This window comes from Metopolophium dirhodum, chromosome 4 (genome assembly GCF_019925205.1).
Source record: "Metopolophium dirhodum isolate CAU chromosome 4, ASM1992520v1, whole genome shotgun sequence".
NCBI classification, from domain to species: Eukaryota; Metazoa; Arthropoda; class Insecta; order Hemiptera; family Aphididae; genus Metopolophium; species Metopolophium dirhodum.
Window position 1 is genome coordinate 27,040,899 of NC_083563.1, and position 20,360 is coordinate 27,061,258.

At 27.8% G+C, this 20,360-nt stretch overlaps 1 protein-coding gene across 2 annotated transcripts; it reads left to right on the forward strand.

The window, feature by feature from the left end:
- The first annotated feature begins 661 nt into the window (after positions 1-661).
- LOC132943177 (KH domain-containing, RNA-binding, signal transduction-associated protein 2-like) lies at positions 662-20,319 on the forward strand. 2 transcript variants are annotated; one of them, XM_061012037.1, is made up of 8 exons: positions 662-735; positions 1,903-2,068; positions 3,233-3,345; positions 7,593-7,709; positions 14,839-14,985; positions 17,963-18,188; positions 19,238-19,430; positions 19,707-20,318. In XM_061012037.1, exons 2-8 carry the CDS (start codon positions 1,981-1,983, stop codon positions 19,777-19,779), a joined length of 957 nt encoding a protein of 318 aa, XP_060868020.1. In that variant the 5' UTR covers positions 662-735; positions 1,903-1,980; the 3' UTR covers positions 19,780-20,318. The 2 variants fall into 2 exon arrangements, with proteins under 2 accessions (XP_060868020.1, XP_060868021.1); XM_061012038.1 differs by lacking the exon at positions 662-735 and adding an exon at positions 1,646-1,687 and having other exon boundaries at positions 19,707-20,319.
- Positions 20,320-20,360: the final 41 nt, after the last annotated feature.

Here is a 20,360-nt window from a genome sequence, read left to right on the forward strand (position 1 = left end):
ATTTATTATTAGCTGTAGTTTCTGTTATTTTTCTGAACTATCTGTAATCTGTACCTATTGACTTTATATTGTTTAACATAATATCTGTCTTGCTACCCTATATGTGATAAATTAAACACTAAACATAATATTGTCATACATTCTGTTTTTATTTTTATTTTTTTTAGACATGAGATTAATTACGATTGCTGATCGAACGTTATTTATTAATTTATTGTATAATTTGTATCGATCGTATTATATTATTGTATATTTATATATACATACATATTTAGATGCATGTACCTAGGTAATTAATTTTTTCAATTCAAATATCTATATTTAATTCAGCTTAATATTTTTGTATGAATAACCAGTAACAATATAAGGTTTATCAACAGCGTAAACTTTACAAATTTAACTATATTTAATCTCAGTTAGTGTATTTTATAATTCCTTGGGTTTTGAAATTATTATTTGGGATGTTCATAAGCTCTGTCACTGAAAGTTGTGAAGTGCTTTATATAATCCTTTGTGTCCTAATTATATTAATGATTAAATTTCATTTATACATTTTAATATGCATTTAAATTGTATACATTATTATATCACTAGATAGCGTTGATATCGTCGCGACGACGAGGGTAGACGAAAAGCAGCCCTTACATAAAGTTTAGTATAGGTTTAACATTTCAACAGAATTATATCACTTGAAACATACTCCCGAGGATATTTTATTATTTGTCGTATTATTTGGTAAGTCGGTATAATTTATTTGAAAAATACCTTCGTATTATAGCATTATATTTATCAAAAATGTATAATATTATTTTTGTTACTACAACTTTTAATCTACAAAATAAAATTAATAATTAATATTTATTTTATTAACTTAAACAGTATAGTTAATAATATAATTGTTATAAAAAATATACACAATAAAGTTTTTTTTATATTTATAGTTTTTGTGTTATAATAATGGTTGGTTAGATAATTAGATTTTTAAATTTGTGTGCACAGTAATAATGTTAATATTATAATTTATAATGCATACGCATAATATTTAGTTTTCAAAAATTATAACTTGTATGAAATTAAAATAGATGTCTCAAATTATTATTTTTATTAAATTAATTAATTAATTTTCCTCTATAAAAATTGGTTTATGACAGACTGCAGGTAGGTAACAATATAGGTACATACACTTAATTCCATATATTAATATATTATAGATCAATAACATGATAATATTGTCGTTATAATAATTCCATTGCCATATTACAATCATGCAATTTAGGTACCTGCATGATATTAGAGACCTTACCAGATCATCAATCACCTAGGTACATAAAATTAGTTTCGTATACAATTATCAAGCATCATATTGAATCATACATTCATACATATTATATACGTAATATATTTTTAAGATGTTTGTGCAATACGTGTTAATAATATTAGAAGTACTATATATTAAAGTAGACTGTAGAGTATAAATTATGGGTAAACAAAGCCGATAATATTAACTCGAACAGGAAATAGCCTACCGCAGTACCATCACACAGTTGATGCAATTTTTATTAAATTTTTTTACTTAATATATTACATGGCGAGACTAATCAATGATGGAACCATTTACGTCAGGATACGTACAATTATCTTTAATTTCGCAGCGTAACTTGTTAGTTGGTATTTAGAACTTTTAAAAGTAGGTATAAAACTATAAAATCATGTTGGAATCTGCGTGCATCTGTATACATATTTAGTATGTATTATTATGATATTTCTTTTATTATTTGATTATAACTATTTCAAAAGAAATTCACTATTTGTTTTTCATAGTACAACGTTCAAGAATAATATATAATAGGTACAATATTTATTTTTTTTATAAAATTAAACTTTAAGCTTTCGATATTTCAGGTCTTAAGCGATTATTGTAATTAATTCACTGAACTATTTACGTAAAATAAAATTTCAAACGGATGATTTATCGCTATCATGTCAGACATGGATATTGTAGAAGTTGACGACGAGAATCAATTCCACGGCAATAAAAATGAAAATCTTAAATTAAGTTCTCAATCAGGTAATTTTATGAAATTATAAATATTATACGATTTGTTTGAACTATTAACTTAAGTAACTGTATTTTTTTTTGTTTGCCTTTCGTATTGATATTAATTTATATGAAAATATTTAATGATTTGTTTACAATAACAAAAAAAAAAAAAAATAGCTTACTAAACAAAAATACAAATAATAAAAATTATAATATAAACATGGTATAAAAATTACATCTATAGGTAGGTAATCGCATTCAATTACTATCGTGTCTTAGACATCGTATGTATTGAGTAAAAATAACGATTTTGTCTCATTTTTCTAACATTAAGTAGTCATTGTAGCACCGGGTTAGCGTGCTAAAGTCAAATTTACGATAGTCGTAATCGTAAACTAACGTTCTGTACCTGGCACAGTATTACGTTTTGGGTATTCGCCAGCACGGTGTTGAACGATAAAAACTGATCGCACCTACAAGTGACAAATTTAATTTAAAACTTTTAAATGTTAACTCGTTATTATTTAGGTGTGTAAATGTTAAATTGATAAAAATAACAGTTAAAAAGTAGACAAGGACAGAATAAAGTGACGGAGTATGATGTGCACTCGTAAGTCGTTATCTATACTCATAACTCATTCTACTTCCCCTGCCTCGGCGTAAGCCAGAGAATATTGTATTATCATTTGAAATTAGAAAGACACGATGATAAGCCATTGAATTCGATAAACGATTACGTTCAAATTTGGTTTATCCAACATTTTTTAAGATTTCAGGTTTAAACGAGGGCAATACATTTTACTGTTTTTTAGTACAACATTCATTAAACGCGTATTTATTGCTTACTTTGAATAAAAATAATAATTTCATTAAAAATGATATCATTTTTTTTTTTGAATATTTAGTGTATTAGACATTAGTAATAGAATACTATTTATATTTATTAAATCTTCAGCTAACTGACAGGGATAGATAAAACTTTTCTATTACTTTTATAAGCAATGTAAAATATAATATTTTTATTATATAGGTTAATTAATCTCGTAGTAATAGGTATAGGTACCAAAAACTCCCTTGTTCACTCAGTATCTAAAGTGGTATGCGTTTTCTACCGTACAAATGTAACAAATCCTTAGGCTATCTTAGTTTAATAACAACAGTAATTTAAAAAAAGTATTCTTATGATTTTAGAAGCTAGGAACGGAAGCAAATCGGAGAGTATTCGTCGAATGGTGGACATAACCCGCGACAAACCAATTAAAGTTTCCATCAGGGTAGCTGTACCTGTAAGAGACCATCCAAAGGTATGCACTAGGGATACATCATTTACAATTAGATGAAGGAAATACTTATTAATTATTATACATGTTTTAGATTATAATTAATAATTTGTATCCGTGACCTATATAATATTATGACGTATCAATATTGATGCGGTTTTTAGACATTAATATAAATTAGATGTTTCAAACCCAAACATTTTATACATATTATTTATACGACACCTAGTCGATACATCGATACATCAAAACTACATCATTAAATGATGTTATTCACATTATTTTTTAGGTTTATGTAAGTAATATTTAACGTTTGTCTAGATATCGAAAATAGTATTAAGGCAAATAGTCAATAGGTAGCTCATCATTAGAAACAACGTAATATTTTATACCTATATTTCAGCCATTGTTAAATGTAAAATAAATTTCTACATATTACCATATTTGTATGCATTGGACGATATTGATATCCATGAGAATACAATGATTAGATGAATAGATGAATCTAAAACCTATAGGCATAACATGATTTTATGATTGCACCTTATCGATATTGTTGAAATTTATTAACGTTCCCGCATTTCATCGACACCCCAATTTTCCACTGAGGATGTGTATTTAATATTTATATCATTAATATTAATTATACTATTATAAAAGAAAAACACTGACAATTATACGTTTTATGTATGATCACTAATTATTTTGAAATTAATAATATAGGTACTTACATTACTTATTTTTTTTTTTTTTTTTTTTTTTATTGAGTAACCCGCGGCAACATAGGCCATTGGGTGTGGGGAGGGTACTGTAGGTTTTATATTGGGTAGGTTTGGTAGGTTTTATATTGGGTAGGTTGGTACACGTGTGTGTTGTGTTTGGCAGAATTTCTAATGGGGCACCCGTAGGTTTCTGCCGTGCCCCGGGGTGGGGGGATGGCGGCACTTGTTCTCCGGACACCGTGACTTGCCCGAAGAAAAATGCCGCCCAGTGGCCGGGAGTCGAACCCGCGACTGCCAGCGCCGCAGTCGACGCGTTAGACCGCTCGGCCACCTCGTCCCCACATTACTTATTATATAGTAGAATAGGTATATACTTTATCCATAACACATATTCTTAAAACTGTTTCAGTTTATATTTTAAAATTAATTGACGAACTATGTGTTTAACAGTGTTACAGTGTCAATGGTTATTTAAAAAAATTAAATTACTTTTAGATAATTAATTGCAGATTATACACAGCTGTAGTTGGTAGACAACTTAATCAAGTATAATAGCACGTGTGTCCCCTCACTTGAAAACACATCAGTTTAGTACTTCATAGTTCATACATCAGCAATGTATAATATATATATATATATATATTATATACTTAATGCGTAAACAGAATATCGTATAAGATAATCATCGTGTAGTGCGTCCGGGTGCGTTACATTAGCCCCTCCCTCCAAATTTTATATTCATAAAAGATCTACGCTCATTATAACGTGTGTGCTCGTTATGCAGTAAGGTAGTCTTAAAAGGTGAATATTTATGCCAACGGTAGGTATAAAATGTATTATTTCGTACAAAAATGATGTTTAGGTAGGTACTTAAACTTAATTTATCTTAAGTATAAATGTATATGAATGAATTATATTTACTTAAAAAATGCAGTTATTCAAAATATAATTTTTTGAATTTTTAAATGTAAGTACCTACTTAAAGATCATATTTTCGAGTTTTTGAGATTTTTGTACTACTTAAGGAGTGTTCTGTCTCCCGTGGAGTTACAAACATCTGTTTTTAAAAAGAAATCTCCTCCCCTCCCCCTTTTAAACAACAAATTATTTTGTGGATAATATTTCTGAAAGTGGATGACGTATTAGAAACAAAATTCAAACGTAGTTTTTGAGCTATTTAACTTTGTGTATACGAATAATTGGTCTATTATGATAATTGCAGGGTTTGGATATAAGCCAGTAATTTGAAAACTGTAGTAATTTATATTGATCTATCAATATCTATAATATATAAAAATAATCCAAGTATAATAAATACTAGATCCAATATTATATCTACTTTATAATTTTGTTAAAACATATAAAAGTACTTTAGTACTATTATTCTTAGTATACACAAATAACTGAAAAACTACTCGTTCCAATTTTGAACTCAACATTTTTAAAATAAAATTATCCACTAAAACGAGGAGGGGGGGCTCTTATCTAAAAAACCATCTTGTATCAACACAAGATACTCCTTAAGTAACACAAAAAATCTCAAGAATTTGAAAATATTATCTAAGTATACATTTAAAAATTCCAAAAATCAGAATTATAATACATTTTATTTTAAGTAAAAAAATTGGGTTGAGCATGCAGGGTTATCACCCTGTATATAAGTATAATATTATACTGTCATATTAAAGAGATAAGGATATTATATAAATTGTGTGTTCTTTTGCGTTAAGAATCCCAAAATTGAGAGTAATAGAGCGTAATAACTAATAACTGAGTGGAGCGAGTAATGTATCAATTGATTATAATAATTATGTTTTAGTTTTTTTTGCTAGTATTCGTGTTTGAACAAATATTTGATTCAATCATAAAAATAGGTACATTGAGTGTTTCTAGTAAGCACATTTGATATAGTTGGTATTTTGGGAGGTCAAAAGTATAAAAATCTCAGAACTCTAATTGGAAAAATTAACGAAAAAACCGTGAAAAAGAAAGCGCCACACGAGTTTTTGACGATTAATTTTGTTTTTTTTATTGCAATTCACCATATATTTAATATTTATATTAGCATTTGCTAGACATAACATGATTTAAAATATTATGGCTCTTTTTTTGCAGATTTATTTAGGTGTTTTCATTTTTGAATCAATAATTTCGTTTTAATTATCATTAAATTCTAATTTAACTAATTGATTAAAATGACCTACTCCTTATGCTGAATTACACTTGAATCCTACTATAGGTACAGTAGAAATAAACTCTCCAGTTTTTCAACTTTTTATTTTAAGTTAAAATAAAATTTAAAGTATTTTTAAAAATGTTTATTTTCATTATAATTGTAAATTATAAAATATAGGTATGTACATTTCAACTTTAAATTAATTGCATTTTCGATAAAAATATAATGTACTGTAATAGGGCTATTCAATTCTTTATATTTAAATATTTAATATTATGAAAGAGGCATTAGATGTTGACTCAGCTTCCGAACCAATTGGTTATATTAGTTTGTTTAAAATGTGTGCAAGGAAACTGTGAGATTGAAAGTACCAATATTTAAAATGTACTATCATACATGATACATACCTGTCAGAATTTTAATATTATGAATTATTTAGACCGTGTATTTTTCATATATTAGCTTATAAGTTATAATAGTATCTTAATAGTATCTATATACCTATAAATAAATTGTTGTATTCTGGCATTTAGGCTAGCTATCTAGACAATATTATTCAATTGTCAAAATGTAAATGTAATTGTCTTAGAAATATTAATGTTATGAAATAATAATAATACGTAGGTGGTAGGTAATAAAAACAACTTCAAAATTCCAAGATATTGTTTAAAAAAATTGTGTGCATATATATATAAAATAAAAGTATATCGTTATGAGTTATGCAAATCGATTTATATAATTGAACAAAACGAAACGTTTCGTTTTTAAAAAAAATATTATCTTTAAATGACGTTACATGTTCAATTTTTTTTAAAACATTTATGTTTTCGGGCTGGGTATAGGTATTTTATTTTTCTAACCGATTTTGCAAAATAGACGTTTTTGTTGTCATGGTTACTTATTAACAAAAACATATTTATGATTTATAGATTCTCCTTGTAGAGGAAAAATATCGAACCGCATATGCTATGGCTTTTTATTAATTGTTTTTCTACATATTTTGATGTTGTTTTAGGTTTGGAATTTTAGATTTTTTGCTTATATCGAATCAAAGATATTATTATTTATTTATTACAAGTATTTATATATTGCTTATAATAATATTTTTAATAACCAGCAACCATCACAGAATGGAATAATTTGATATATCGATTCTAATAATTATTTTTCTAATTTTTTTATAGTATAAATAATAAATATAATATTATATAAGTAGTTACGTATATTTCTTACGTACCTGTTATAAGTTTGTGTTTTTTACAAATTAATTTCTAAGACGCGTTTTTTTTATGTAGATATGTATTGAAATTTATACAAATAAATAATAATTGTCAAAACGCATTTTATATCTTACATATTTCTTATGTTTTCAGTTTAATTTTGTTGGAAAACTATTGGGACCAAAAGGCAACTCATTGAAGAGATTACAGGAAGACACCATAACGAAAATGGCAATACTTGGACGTGGATCTATGCGTGATCGGAACAAGGTAATCACATTATTGTGTTCTTAGACCGTAGTATTATTATTTATTGGTTATTTGTTCGAGTAGACAATTGATATTATTGTACAGAATTTATATGTACCTACCATAATAATATACTCTGTATGCTAGACCGCGAAAGTTGAGCTATCATCAGCTTATGCGTATATAACATGCGTAAAACCCGGGTGCGTCAAACACATACATAGATCAAATAAACACAATATACATAATATAATGAACATATAACGTGTACTGATCACGTGTACGCTTCAGTTGAGGAAGACGAATACGCTTGATTACCTGAGGGAATAAGATGGGCAAATTATATTAACCACTGTGTATATAAGCGTGTCAACGGCGGGACAAAACGTTTTTCTGACACACGTTTTAATATGCCGCCGGAGTCTTGTGCAGTACCCATACTACCTATACTGTGGTTTATATATAATATATAATACAAGCACAAATGTCTTGTGGTGGAATTGAAAATAACTGCGGCTGTAAGACGACGGTAGGTACGTAAGTGCTGCACGGTTCTCCGCCGCGACAATATTTAACCCGAAACCAATAGCTATTTTTCCGGATACGGTTTTTCGTAGTTAAACGATATACACGGTTGATTTCACATGCACGTGGCGAAACGGATTTTCACGTATGAATTACTACACGTATTCGCATACATAACATTCATACATAATATAATATACAATACGACACAATATTATATTGGTGTTCGCGTATTTACCACCATATATACCTAGGTACTATTGCGCTATTTCTTCCGTTCCATTTTTATCGCCGAACTCCGTCCCCTCTACGATGTGCCGGTCGATTATTATAATAACCAATAGGTATGTGATATTGTAAAAGTATACTTATAATATGTATACGGAAAACTGCAGTAATTCCTCCGGGGCGTACATAAAATCACATTCAGTATTTGTAATATAGTATGTAAAGTATAAATGAATAATATCGAAACAAATAATCTCGGCCCTTTCTTTAACGACATTTTATTTATAACATATTGTTTTGCACGCTGTTAAAAATATATACATGTATACCTATCTATAGCACCATTACCTATATATAGATATTATAGGTGTATGCTGCCGTGCAAATCGAAAACAGGATAAATCCAGTCTCCAGTCAATATGATTGTTGAGAAACAGCATAATATAATGTTTTAAAAGCGCTTATACAAACAGTTTTTCAACATTTGTGCTGATACGTCTAATTTTACATCTGTTGATGAAAATCCTAAACAAATTATAATAAAATCAAGCTAAGTTCAATTTTTTAGCAGATTATTTTAACGTAAATGATATCTAAAGTTTGAAGATAAAGTTACCTATAAAATTATATCACAATTTCTAGAGCCGTTTTTTTTTATGGAGTATAGTGGACTGTCTTTGTTGGGATATCACTCATTTTTTGTTGATACCTTATTATTTCGGGAACATATTGGTTTTGATCAATGATTTTTTTTCTTTTTTTTTGCAGATTATAATAATAATAGTAGATATTAGTATTATTATTATTATTATTATTGTTTGTTTTTTTTTTATTGGTTGCCATGTGTTGGATAGTACATTGTAATGCGGGCCGCGGGGAATAGTATCCAATAAAATGTTGAAAATACGCCACAATAATTTCTAGTTAAATTAGTTATAACTCGGTTGATTTTGTATGTAACTTCTACGTAAAATTTCCAATTAGATTGTTTTATTTTCAAACTTCATAATTTAACTAAAAATGTTCTATGCTTTCTCAAGAAATTTTTTTTCGTGAATCTTGTTGCGTTCTGTAATTATGGTCCTGCAGTTTTTACGTGTACTTTGCCTATGTGTGTATTTTAATGCACGCTTTTCTTTTTATACTTAGCGCGACCCTACCAGGTCGATGGATATAATTTCTCTCCGAGTAAATAAATTATACATAACAAAATAAGTGTACTTTAATTCAATTTACATAGCATTTATTTATGATATCACTTCTTTATAGTCTTTAAATATCTGTTTTTTTTTTGTTTTTACTTAGCCGTTTTTTACACTGAGTTTGACGAAGTGTTTTTGTTGTGATGTCATAAATTTTTTAGAAAATTGTCGAGACAACAGTTTTTTGGGGAATTTATTTTATCACCATTTTCTTTTTTTATTCAATAAGTACTTTTCTTTATTTTTTATTCTTTGTTTTTACACTTTAGTTGGCATATTTATAATTAAATATTACCAATATATTATCGTACGCGATGTGCGAACGCAGTAATAACACACTAATGCACTAATGCTACTTATGGTAGTAATAATATTACAACTTAACAAATTACATTAAATAAAATACGACAAATTTAAGGTATAAGGTGATTTCATGAAGCTATAGTCGATAACGAAATGAAACAAATAATAAATACGTGAAACCGTGAAAAAGCAATAATGAAATGCGTCGCGTACACGAAATGGAGAGGGAGAACCGGTCGGCACGACAACGCGGGATGCGGCTGCCGTGCTTCCAGATTTCATTATAATTTCTCATTAAAAAGTTTGCACGTTTCCTTTAATAACTCGACTTCTAACCGTACAATTTTGTTGATTTTTGCAAAATGATAATCTGCGCAATTTGTCTGATTTTTTTCCAATGTATTAGGTATTAATTGATCCTATAGACAATTAGTCGGGTCCGGTGAAAAAAAACACCAAAATGTACAATGGGAAACTCCTGCTTCAAGATAATATACACTGACGTGCCGCCGCTACATTATTTTTTTACTTAGCTAGCGCCTCGACCGTGGCGCTGGATATAATGTGCGATCACAGTTTAATGTTTAAAGTATAATAAATGATAAGGATAAACAGCGATGACCACGAGACCACATTCTTAACAATATCAATTTAGTAAATTACAAAATTGAAAATAATATACCAAATCATCATCATTTTTAGAATATGAGCGGAGCGATGAATGTATTGATTTTACAATGATATTGTGTTCTTTTTTATTTTTTTTCTGTCTGTCAGCAACATTTTCGATAGTAAAAGTGCTCCGATTTTTGAGATCAGCATTTTTTTTGATAGAAAAGTGAATCTAGTTGGTACTTTCGGGGAGTCAAAAATTTAAATTGAAATTTCAAGTAGTTTTAGAAAGCGATAAGATTAGTGTATTTTAAAAAATAATAACCTTAGACGTTTTTACCAAATGATTATATTAGAATTTTCAAAAAAAGATTAATTTTGTAATTTATTTTTCAGTTAGAAATTCATAAAAGTTTTTCTTTTCATAGTTAAGATTAAAAATGTTAATAGAAGATTTCACTTAATTTTTATACCTATAACAAAAAAAAGTTTATTTAAACAGAATATTCATTTTTAAGAGCTTTTGAACTTATGTATTCATATATATTTGAAATTCAGTTGTAAATTATTGATCAATTTTTGATATTTTGCTGTATTTCCAAAACAAATAATCGTAGACTCTTGAAATGTTCACCAAATATGAATATTAGCATAGCAGTATATGGGTATTGGCTGGTACACGATAGGCATGTCGTGTTATACATTTTAATCAAAACTCGTATCGGAATTTATACGCTTTACATAGGATTTAACGTTATTTATTAAGAATATTTTAATAAGCGTATGTACACGTTTGTTGATGACAAACAGTGGACATTATTGATGGTATGTTTCTTTTACAATTTCACTATAGGTGGATTTATTACACATTTATACATAATATTATATTTTATATTTTTATTCTTCAAGAAGATAATGGAATAGAATTTAAAATATAACATATATACATACATTATACATATCTTTAATAATTTTACATAATATATTCATATATTGTAATTATAAATTATATAATAAATAGTGTTAAACATTTTAAACTGTGTGTGACGTATCAGATAGTCAGATTTGATTTTTAATGTTTGGTAATTTGTATTTTATTACATAATTATTATAAATATACAAATGCATTATTAATTTACGTTTTATACCTTAAACGTTATAAATAATAATTTTATTATGATAAACAATCGTATTTAGAGTACCTAAGCGTTGCACTGTGCAAATGTGCCCATCTGGCTGGCTTGCTAATCGCTAACGTAGGTTCCTACTTACCCCCTCGTGTCTACTATATATAAAAAAAAATAAAAGGATATAACCAAAATTATCTTTTAAGCAATTAGTTTAAAATACATATGTATCGCTAGTGTATAAATCATACGCCTATGAATAAAATATAATGTAATAAAACTAATACGGCAATTGTTAAAAAAAATATCCATTAAAAATGTTTGAGATTTTAATAGAAGCGTGTGTATTAGTTTTTATAATATATAACGTAATATTATAATCACCGTAATTATATATAAACGATGTAATGGTATTTTTATTTTATTTTCTTAAGATTAATTTTTATTTTTTGTGTAACCCTATTCTTTTTGATATGATATTTACTTCAGAATTCAGAAAATTGAACATAGATTGTTGTTGAAAGAGCCAAGAGGTCTTTTTTTTAAGTTCTCGGAGAATACTTCAAAAATGTTGATCACTTTCAGGTAAACGTAAAGCCTTGAACAAACATGTTTTTCGAATGCATTGATTTATCATTGCTTTCAAAGTTTCAAATATAAAGTCCCCTCCCAAGTGATTCACTTATCTTACTTATAAAGAAATGCAGGATACCTATATGTAGGTGTATATACCATATTCGTATATAATATATAATATATTATTATCGTCAGGCGACAGCTACTATAGTAGCTACTTCCTATAGGAAAAATTATTACGAGTAGGTTACCTATAAAACTAAAAAGTGGTTTCAAAATTGCACAGGTGACAGGTGTTACAATATGTTTATTAATAATTATTTTTGACAACTATAAGTTATTATTATCAACAAAAACTAATTAATTAATTAATAATTATTATAAAGCTGAGAATTTAATGCCTCAATAGTCTTAAAATATTATGCAGTATAAAAATGCGTTTAAAAAATAAATATTTCTAACAGTTTAAACAATTTTATAACGGAGGCATGTTGAATATTAGTGAAGTTTTTTTCCAGAAAATACTGAAATATAAGTATGTTAATAAATTATTGTTATCACCTATTTCATCATTTGTAAAGATAAAAACGGTGGGCGACGAGTATTGCAAATATTTTACACGGTTTACTGACCACTTTGTACCTCTACCAATATGCTGGTTTTTGACTATACATTTACGCTTCAAAAATAAATCATAAACGATATAGTAAAAACTTGAATAATGCTCTAGAAACTGGAATTTGTCAAAAAATGCATAGTAAAAACATCATTAAAATAATCAGGATTCTCTAAAACACAATTTCCATTACACTACGTATAGGTATGGAAATATACATAAAATTCGGTTCATATACATAAATTTAAAACAAAATTTGGGTAGTTCGACGTTTTGATGGAGCAACAATTTGAATAAAATTGAGTACCTAATCATTAATTACTTGGTTTCAAAGTGACGAATAAATTAAAATAAATTGCAAATATTGTTATAGTGCTGTTAGTAATAATGTTTTAGTATCAAAATGAATCGTAAAATGTTTGCCCCTTGGGTATTACACTATTGCGCCTCTAACCCTGCATGCCTTCTCACTATATCCTGAATATGGCCTGATTACACAAATACCGAATATTAAAATTATATATTTATACATGTACACGATAAATTAAATTATATTATATAATATATTATATAGAGAACCGATAGGTACATATATATAGAGTTTCTATGTTTTCACTACTGTGCCTACATATAATCGTGTAGTCAGGGTAAATAAAGCATAAACATTGAATTATCTGAAATGTTTAATAATATATTATTATTAGAGTATCTTTTTTATGTAAGTACTTGTATATTTATGTTATTATTATTACTAGCACGTCTCAGATACAAAAAAGTGTTTGGTAGATACATCATTTTATTATTAATAATATTATAATGAATATTGAAATATGCTATAGTTAGTACCTAATACAATGATATGCTATTTCTATCCTACTATTCAAAATGAACTATATAAGTTTAACAAGCATGATATAACTATAAAGACTTAAGTGTAAAAGTGACTTTATAATAAGTTTTAATATCATGAACAATATAACTACGAAAAAGTAATGGTAGATACATAAGAGTTTATTCGTGTAAGGAAATAGGAGGCTTTTGATGTAGGATTTAAAACTTACTATATAGTCTTGTATATAATATTATGTAGTATAGATTCCTTCACTATTTCTATCAGAAGTTAAAATTTTCAACAATATTTCCTGAATATCATCGTGATTATCTTTTTGAACCATTTGTTTTGTACTAAAAGTTTTATTTCCTTTATACCTATATTATCGTTGGAAAATATGTGCAATAACTCATAATTCATAACTTATAAATAATATAATAAAACAGTTCCTAATCCTTTATCGTGAACATAATTTTATTTTTATGTTACCTACTGTTGTTTAGCATACACACATTTTAAATGTATTTTTATTACAAACAAAATAAATACATTTTTTTTTTACTTTTTAATGAACTAAAATTAACATTGATTATTAATAATACATTTTACAAAATTCGAAAATTGCATATAGAATATACCTACATTGACAAGGAGTCATCTCACCATGTTTGTGTCTGTATATATATTTTGTATTAATTAATTTGTTCAATTTTGGTTTTCATATGTTCCTTAAAAATCTTAAATTCTTAATTTATTTAAACATGTAGGTAATTTTGGAGTTGACTTATTTATTTCCTTTAAGTTTATTTAAATAGTCAAAAGCTAGTTTTAAAGTGTATGTGGTTAGGAGGCATTTGGAGTAGTTTATTATTTGAAGAGTTCTTGTGTATTAGTAATTTAGCCAATTACGACAATACCAAACAAATACGATACGATTTTTAAATGTAATCAATCAACTGAATTTATAAATTGTGTTTAATGCATATTATTACATTACTTTGTAATTAATGGGTAAGTACTATAACAACCTGGAATTTGATGTTGTATACAACTTATTTGTTTTTATTTAATGTAAATACTAAAATAAAGTATTTAATTAATATTGTTTACACCTATATTTCGTTTTAAGGAAGAAAAGTTAAGGAATTCGGGAGATCCAAAATTTTCTCATCTCAAAGATGACCTTCATGTTGAAATAACAGCCTTTGCTCCTCCAGCAGAAGCACATGCTCGTATTGCATATGCGTTAACAGAAGTCCGAAGATTTTTAGTACCGGTAAGTTTTAAAAAATATTTTTATATATAAATTGTAAATTTAATTCAAATATTATATACCATTATGACATTATGAATGACGTAATCAATCAAATATAAAATTCATAAAATCTCGTGTATCGAATTTAATTAATTGGTGGAGGTATATGGAGATATTATAATTTATAAATTAATATTTATAATTATCCTCCCAGTATTTTAAATAAAAACCATAATCAGGAATACGTTATAGTTAGTTCTGATTAAACTTCAATCTGTATAAAATTGCAATAATAAAGTTTTTGATCATGTTAAGCTTAATTTATATTATATGTTTAAATTTATGTATATTACGGTCAAAGTGTACCTATAATCGGACGTTGTAGTACAATGCCTGAGCAATGTATACAACGCCCAATTTCAATGGAAAATGGAGAAAATTATACTCTTTGCCCGGTCATTGTACAGAATGACCAAAGCACAGTGGGCAATTGTAATGAAAAATGTATAAAACAGTTTTTGTTAACAATTAATAATATACAATATTATTTATTTTATGTAACATGATTGTTAAAAAAGAGTGGATGTCGCTCTACTGCACAGTATATTACAAGTGAGTCACTGTAATGTATGGTGTTAAATTTGAATTCAATGATATAATATCATTTATGCATTCCCATACAGCTGCAGGACCGATTTTGATGAAATGTTTGGGTGTTTGAGAAATTCCCGGGAAGATTTAGATTCACAATTAGACCCGATAGGTCCAACCCGGGGAGGTGCTCAAACAGGGATTTTGAGATTTACGATGGAAATGTTTATTTATAAATGGTTGCTATTGGTTATAGGAAAAATAGTATTTGTAGAAATAGTATTTATTTATTATTGATTGTCATTGGTTAATCGGGCAGATCAGGTGCAAGTATACACTAAATCGAATTTTCGCACATTGCCTACGAAGGTGGCTGAGTTTCACATTGTCCGCAATTCGACGTTACACCCAAAAGGAGTTGAACAATCATACATTTTTAAGGGTTGTCATTTTTTACGAGCAACGATGTGATAGTTCATGTTCCATTCGGTTTCTACCTCCGTGCCCAATTTTTAAATTCACGTCATGAATTATTTTGTAAAAATCTTCGTTATAAACATAATATTTAATTGTATTTGGTTCAGTTACTGGTATGATTAATTTTTGTAAATTACAAATGCCCACCGTATGCATAGTCAATGTATGTGTCACATAAATTGACTATGCATACGGACATAAGTAATTTTTTTCCTATATCATAGCATAGCGCTTCAATGATTTATAGTTACTTGGTTTTAACTTTGCTCCAATTTTTAACCGTCTGACTTCGTTGTGTAATATTTCGTAGCATTTTAGCACACTGAAACATACATTATTTGAATTATTTCATTCAAAAAAATATAACATTTTTCGTAAAATGTTAAATCTATCGTTTTAAAATTTTAAATATTACCCAAGTAAAATATTTTTTTTATTAACAAAATTCAAAATAAAAAATGAAAAAATACGGCTAATCCGTTGAATTGTGTAATTTCAACTGATCTAAAATTCTATATTATATAAAGTTCAAAGACTTGATCAAACACAGTATAGCTGTTGAAAAACAGTCAGTAGTTGGATACCAGCCTGAGTGAATGTAATCGATAATCATTTGGTATCGTGGCAGGTATAAGTATACTGCTGAAAAAATTCTACCTGTATAGTGTACCTATACTTGGCCATAGACGCGGACGTCAGGGAACTTATTTTTCTGTAAGCAATAGGTACTAAATACTAAAAATGTTCATTGACCACTAACAATTGGGCACTATACACAATGCCCGGGTAATGTAACCAAAACAGATTCACCTTTGCCCGAATATGACGAACATTATGCACAATGACCGAATTATTATTCACTTTGACCGTAACATGCAACATGGTACAGGTATATTTTAGTTGCTTAGTAGTTAGTAATTAGATACAGCTAATATACTATACCATTGTTAACAGTTGTTAAGATGTTTAAGATATCAGTGTATTCTCAGAGTCAGTTTATGTACAATTTACATATAAGTACCTTTATTTTAGTATATAATTAAGTAGTTGATACCAACGTTTAAGCCGTTTAAGGAAACCAATGCAAATCAACACATCGGTGCTTTCATTGATTCTTTGAGGGTTTAAAATTATTGCATACCTAAATATATGCATATAATTTAATGTTTGTAAAGTATGCGGTGTATTGTACCTATACTGGTGTCTGGTACTCCTATACTATACGTGTATTATTACTTATAATATATACTATATTATTATAGGTACCTACCTAGTTAATTATAAATCTTAAGACATTATAACATTAAATATTAATAGAAATTCATCTTAAATGTAATAGGAATATGCATATTATATATTATATACTATATTACTATATACTTAGGTGTAGGTAATAGGTAGGTATATTTATTTTACAACGTTAAATACAATGTGGTGTGAATTATAGGGTAACTGAGATTTTTACAAGCGTTACTATTTTTTTATTTGTATACTGGGTTACAAAAATATACTCCAGTCAACTCGTTTAAGATAGTTCACCGCTTTAATACAAGAGAAAGAAAAAAATCCAGACCATAGGATCATTTTATAAACGTAGCATTTGTTGTTTAAAAAACCATTTCATTTTTAATTACGTTTACCCTGCCATTGACTTGCCGTTATACCATCTCGACTGTTAACAACTCAAAAAGACATTTTATTCGTCATTATTTGTTCAACGAATGTTCTACATAATCATTTAAATTTTAAAGTATACTATATATGTATACTATATTACTGCTGGGTGGTGCGACGAGAGGGAGTTTTAAAACTTAAATAACTCATTCGTAAATTGTTAATTAATACTTCCGTCTGCGTTGAGATTTACAGTTTACGGATATTATTAAATTTGGATTTGTTACTGCTGAACATACCACTCATCCGATTACAGGATTACAACGATGAAATACGACAAGAGCAAATGTGGGAAATGCAAATATTGCAGAAGGGATCGGGGGACGCGACCGATTCGGAAACCGGCGAGAGCGGATCTTCGTCTCATTCCGTGGACGATAATCGCCAAAATTACAGCGCCGTTCATTCAGCCGGAGAGTGTTCGCCGGTGCATACCAAACACAGCAACGTCAACACCAATCAAACAATAATTAACGGATCAGGTACGATATAATATAGGCACGTAGACACGCGATATCGGGTCGTCTAGTGTTTTGCATTTAATGTAATATATATATTAGGTATATATGAATAGTATAATATCTAGCTGCAGTTTACCTTCAATTCTATACATACATTTTATGTACGTAACTTAAAGGTTACGACGATTGACTAGTATTAGTTGTGACTTGTGAACGTTGCTTGAACTTCTCCGCATTCATTACATTTTACTAGCTGTGCAAAGATTCCGTTTTCAACACCCTCTCATTCTCGTCCTATGATTACGTTTGCTACGCATATAATGCAGCTATGTAGACCTACCTATTTGAATAGTTTGTCTAAAATCGATTGGTTATAATGACGAAAGTTTACACGAATAGTATTTCTTGTGTCACCTATTATATGTGTACAGTGTATTATAACATTTGTATAGCTTAACGCGCCGTGTTTAGACAGATTTATTGGGGCTCACTGTTTACCCAACTTAATAATAAGTGGGACTTTGAGCATTGAGCAAAAAGTGGTTTTCCGTATTAAGCCGTCCGAGGTCTTACAAAAGCCGAAAGGGCGTATCACATTTTGAAATACATTTTACATAATTCACCTTAATATTTAGTGTATTGGTTAATTAAAATATTTTAGCACCTTGAATTTTAAACAAGTATAGGTACCTATTTTTAATAGGTATAAGTACTTATAACTTATAATATATTGTATACATACTGTAATTAAAAAACTATCGAAAATAAATACATTTAATTAAAAATTATAATTAACTTCGTTATTTTAAAAGTTTTAGCTGCACTGTTTTATATGCTTACGTAGTGTATTTTACGCATTAAAATTATTGTGTTTACTATAAAATTAAATTAAATACGGATAAGAAAAAATGAAGAACACAAATTTTATATTTTAACGATTTATCTTTTCGGAAGTAATAGTTTGACCTTTTGTTCTTATTGTTATATTTAAAATAATAATAATAATAATAATAATAGTAATACAATAGTCACAAATCAATAGTCAGTATACATTTATCTCCTGGATGTAGAAAAACACGTGACTCCGAACAATTCAAACGGGTTAACAGAAACTCCAGGGAGGAAACGTCCTCTGCTGTCTGGAGAATGTGCCAAAGTATCAATGACTCCATCAAAGAGAACAGTAATGGCAATTCTGGCTAGAGCTAGAACTGCGCAAGTACACGTCAAAGACATGGTCACATTTTCGCCACATTTTAATGGGTAAGTTTTACACTAGGTACTTACGTTTTAATTTACACTTTTTAAAGAAAATTAAAAATATTCACACGAAAGATCATACATTTTCCGACGTAAAAGTCACAATACAATTTCGTTTAAACATTTTTTCCCAACTTAATGTTTGGTGTTGACAATATAAATTTACAAATGAAGTACCAACACAGTACCCATATAATATAATACATTAAATATCATTATGTCCAAACTTTTTTTATATTCATATATTTTCTTTTTTTTTATTTTTCTTTTTTATTGCAGACTCGTTCAGACAGATGTATCCACATACAGAGAAAAGCCTTTTATCCCCACAACCAATCTACTTTTGAACTAAATATAATATAATATAATACCTACTATTCACATCATCCATAGATTATCCAATCAAATTTCTCTGTAGTCACAACGCATGAAAGTATGGGTCAATGTATTTTTTAATCATCATATTATACAATCTAAATAATTAATTAATATTTTATTTTAAAACAAATCAGTTTTATTTTAGTTTATACGTGGTTTAAGAATTATTTTAAAACTTAATTAATCATTATGATGATTAGAAAAAAATTGCTCAATACAATATAATAATAATAATATATATATATATTTTAATAGCGTATTATAAATTTACAACTTTACGATCTATCCTAATAAAATAATAAAAACATTATAAAGTCAATCATATAAATTAAATAATTATATTTATATAATCAAAATATAAAAACATGGTTCTTTCCTTGATAATATCCCAGTAAATACTCAATATTCTACATGAATATTGTATACATATTATAATAAACTGGGTAATCATTGTAATTTAATATAATTATAAATGCACACAAATTCACATTAATTCATGTTAGTTTATTTATTTTTAGTTAGTTATTTAATTAAACTTTCGGCAGTTCTTTGTTA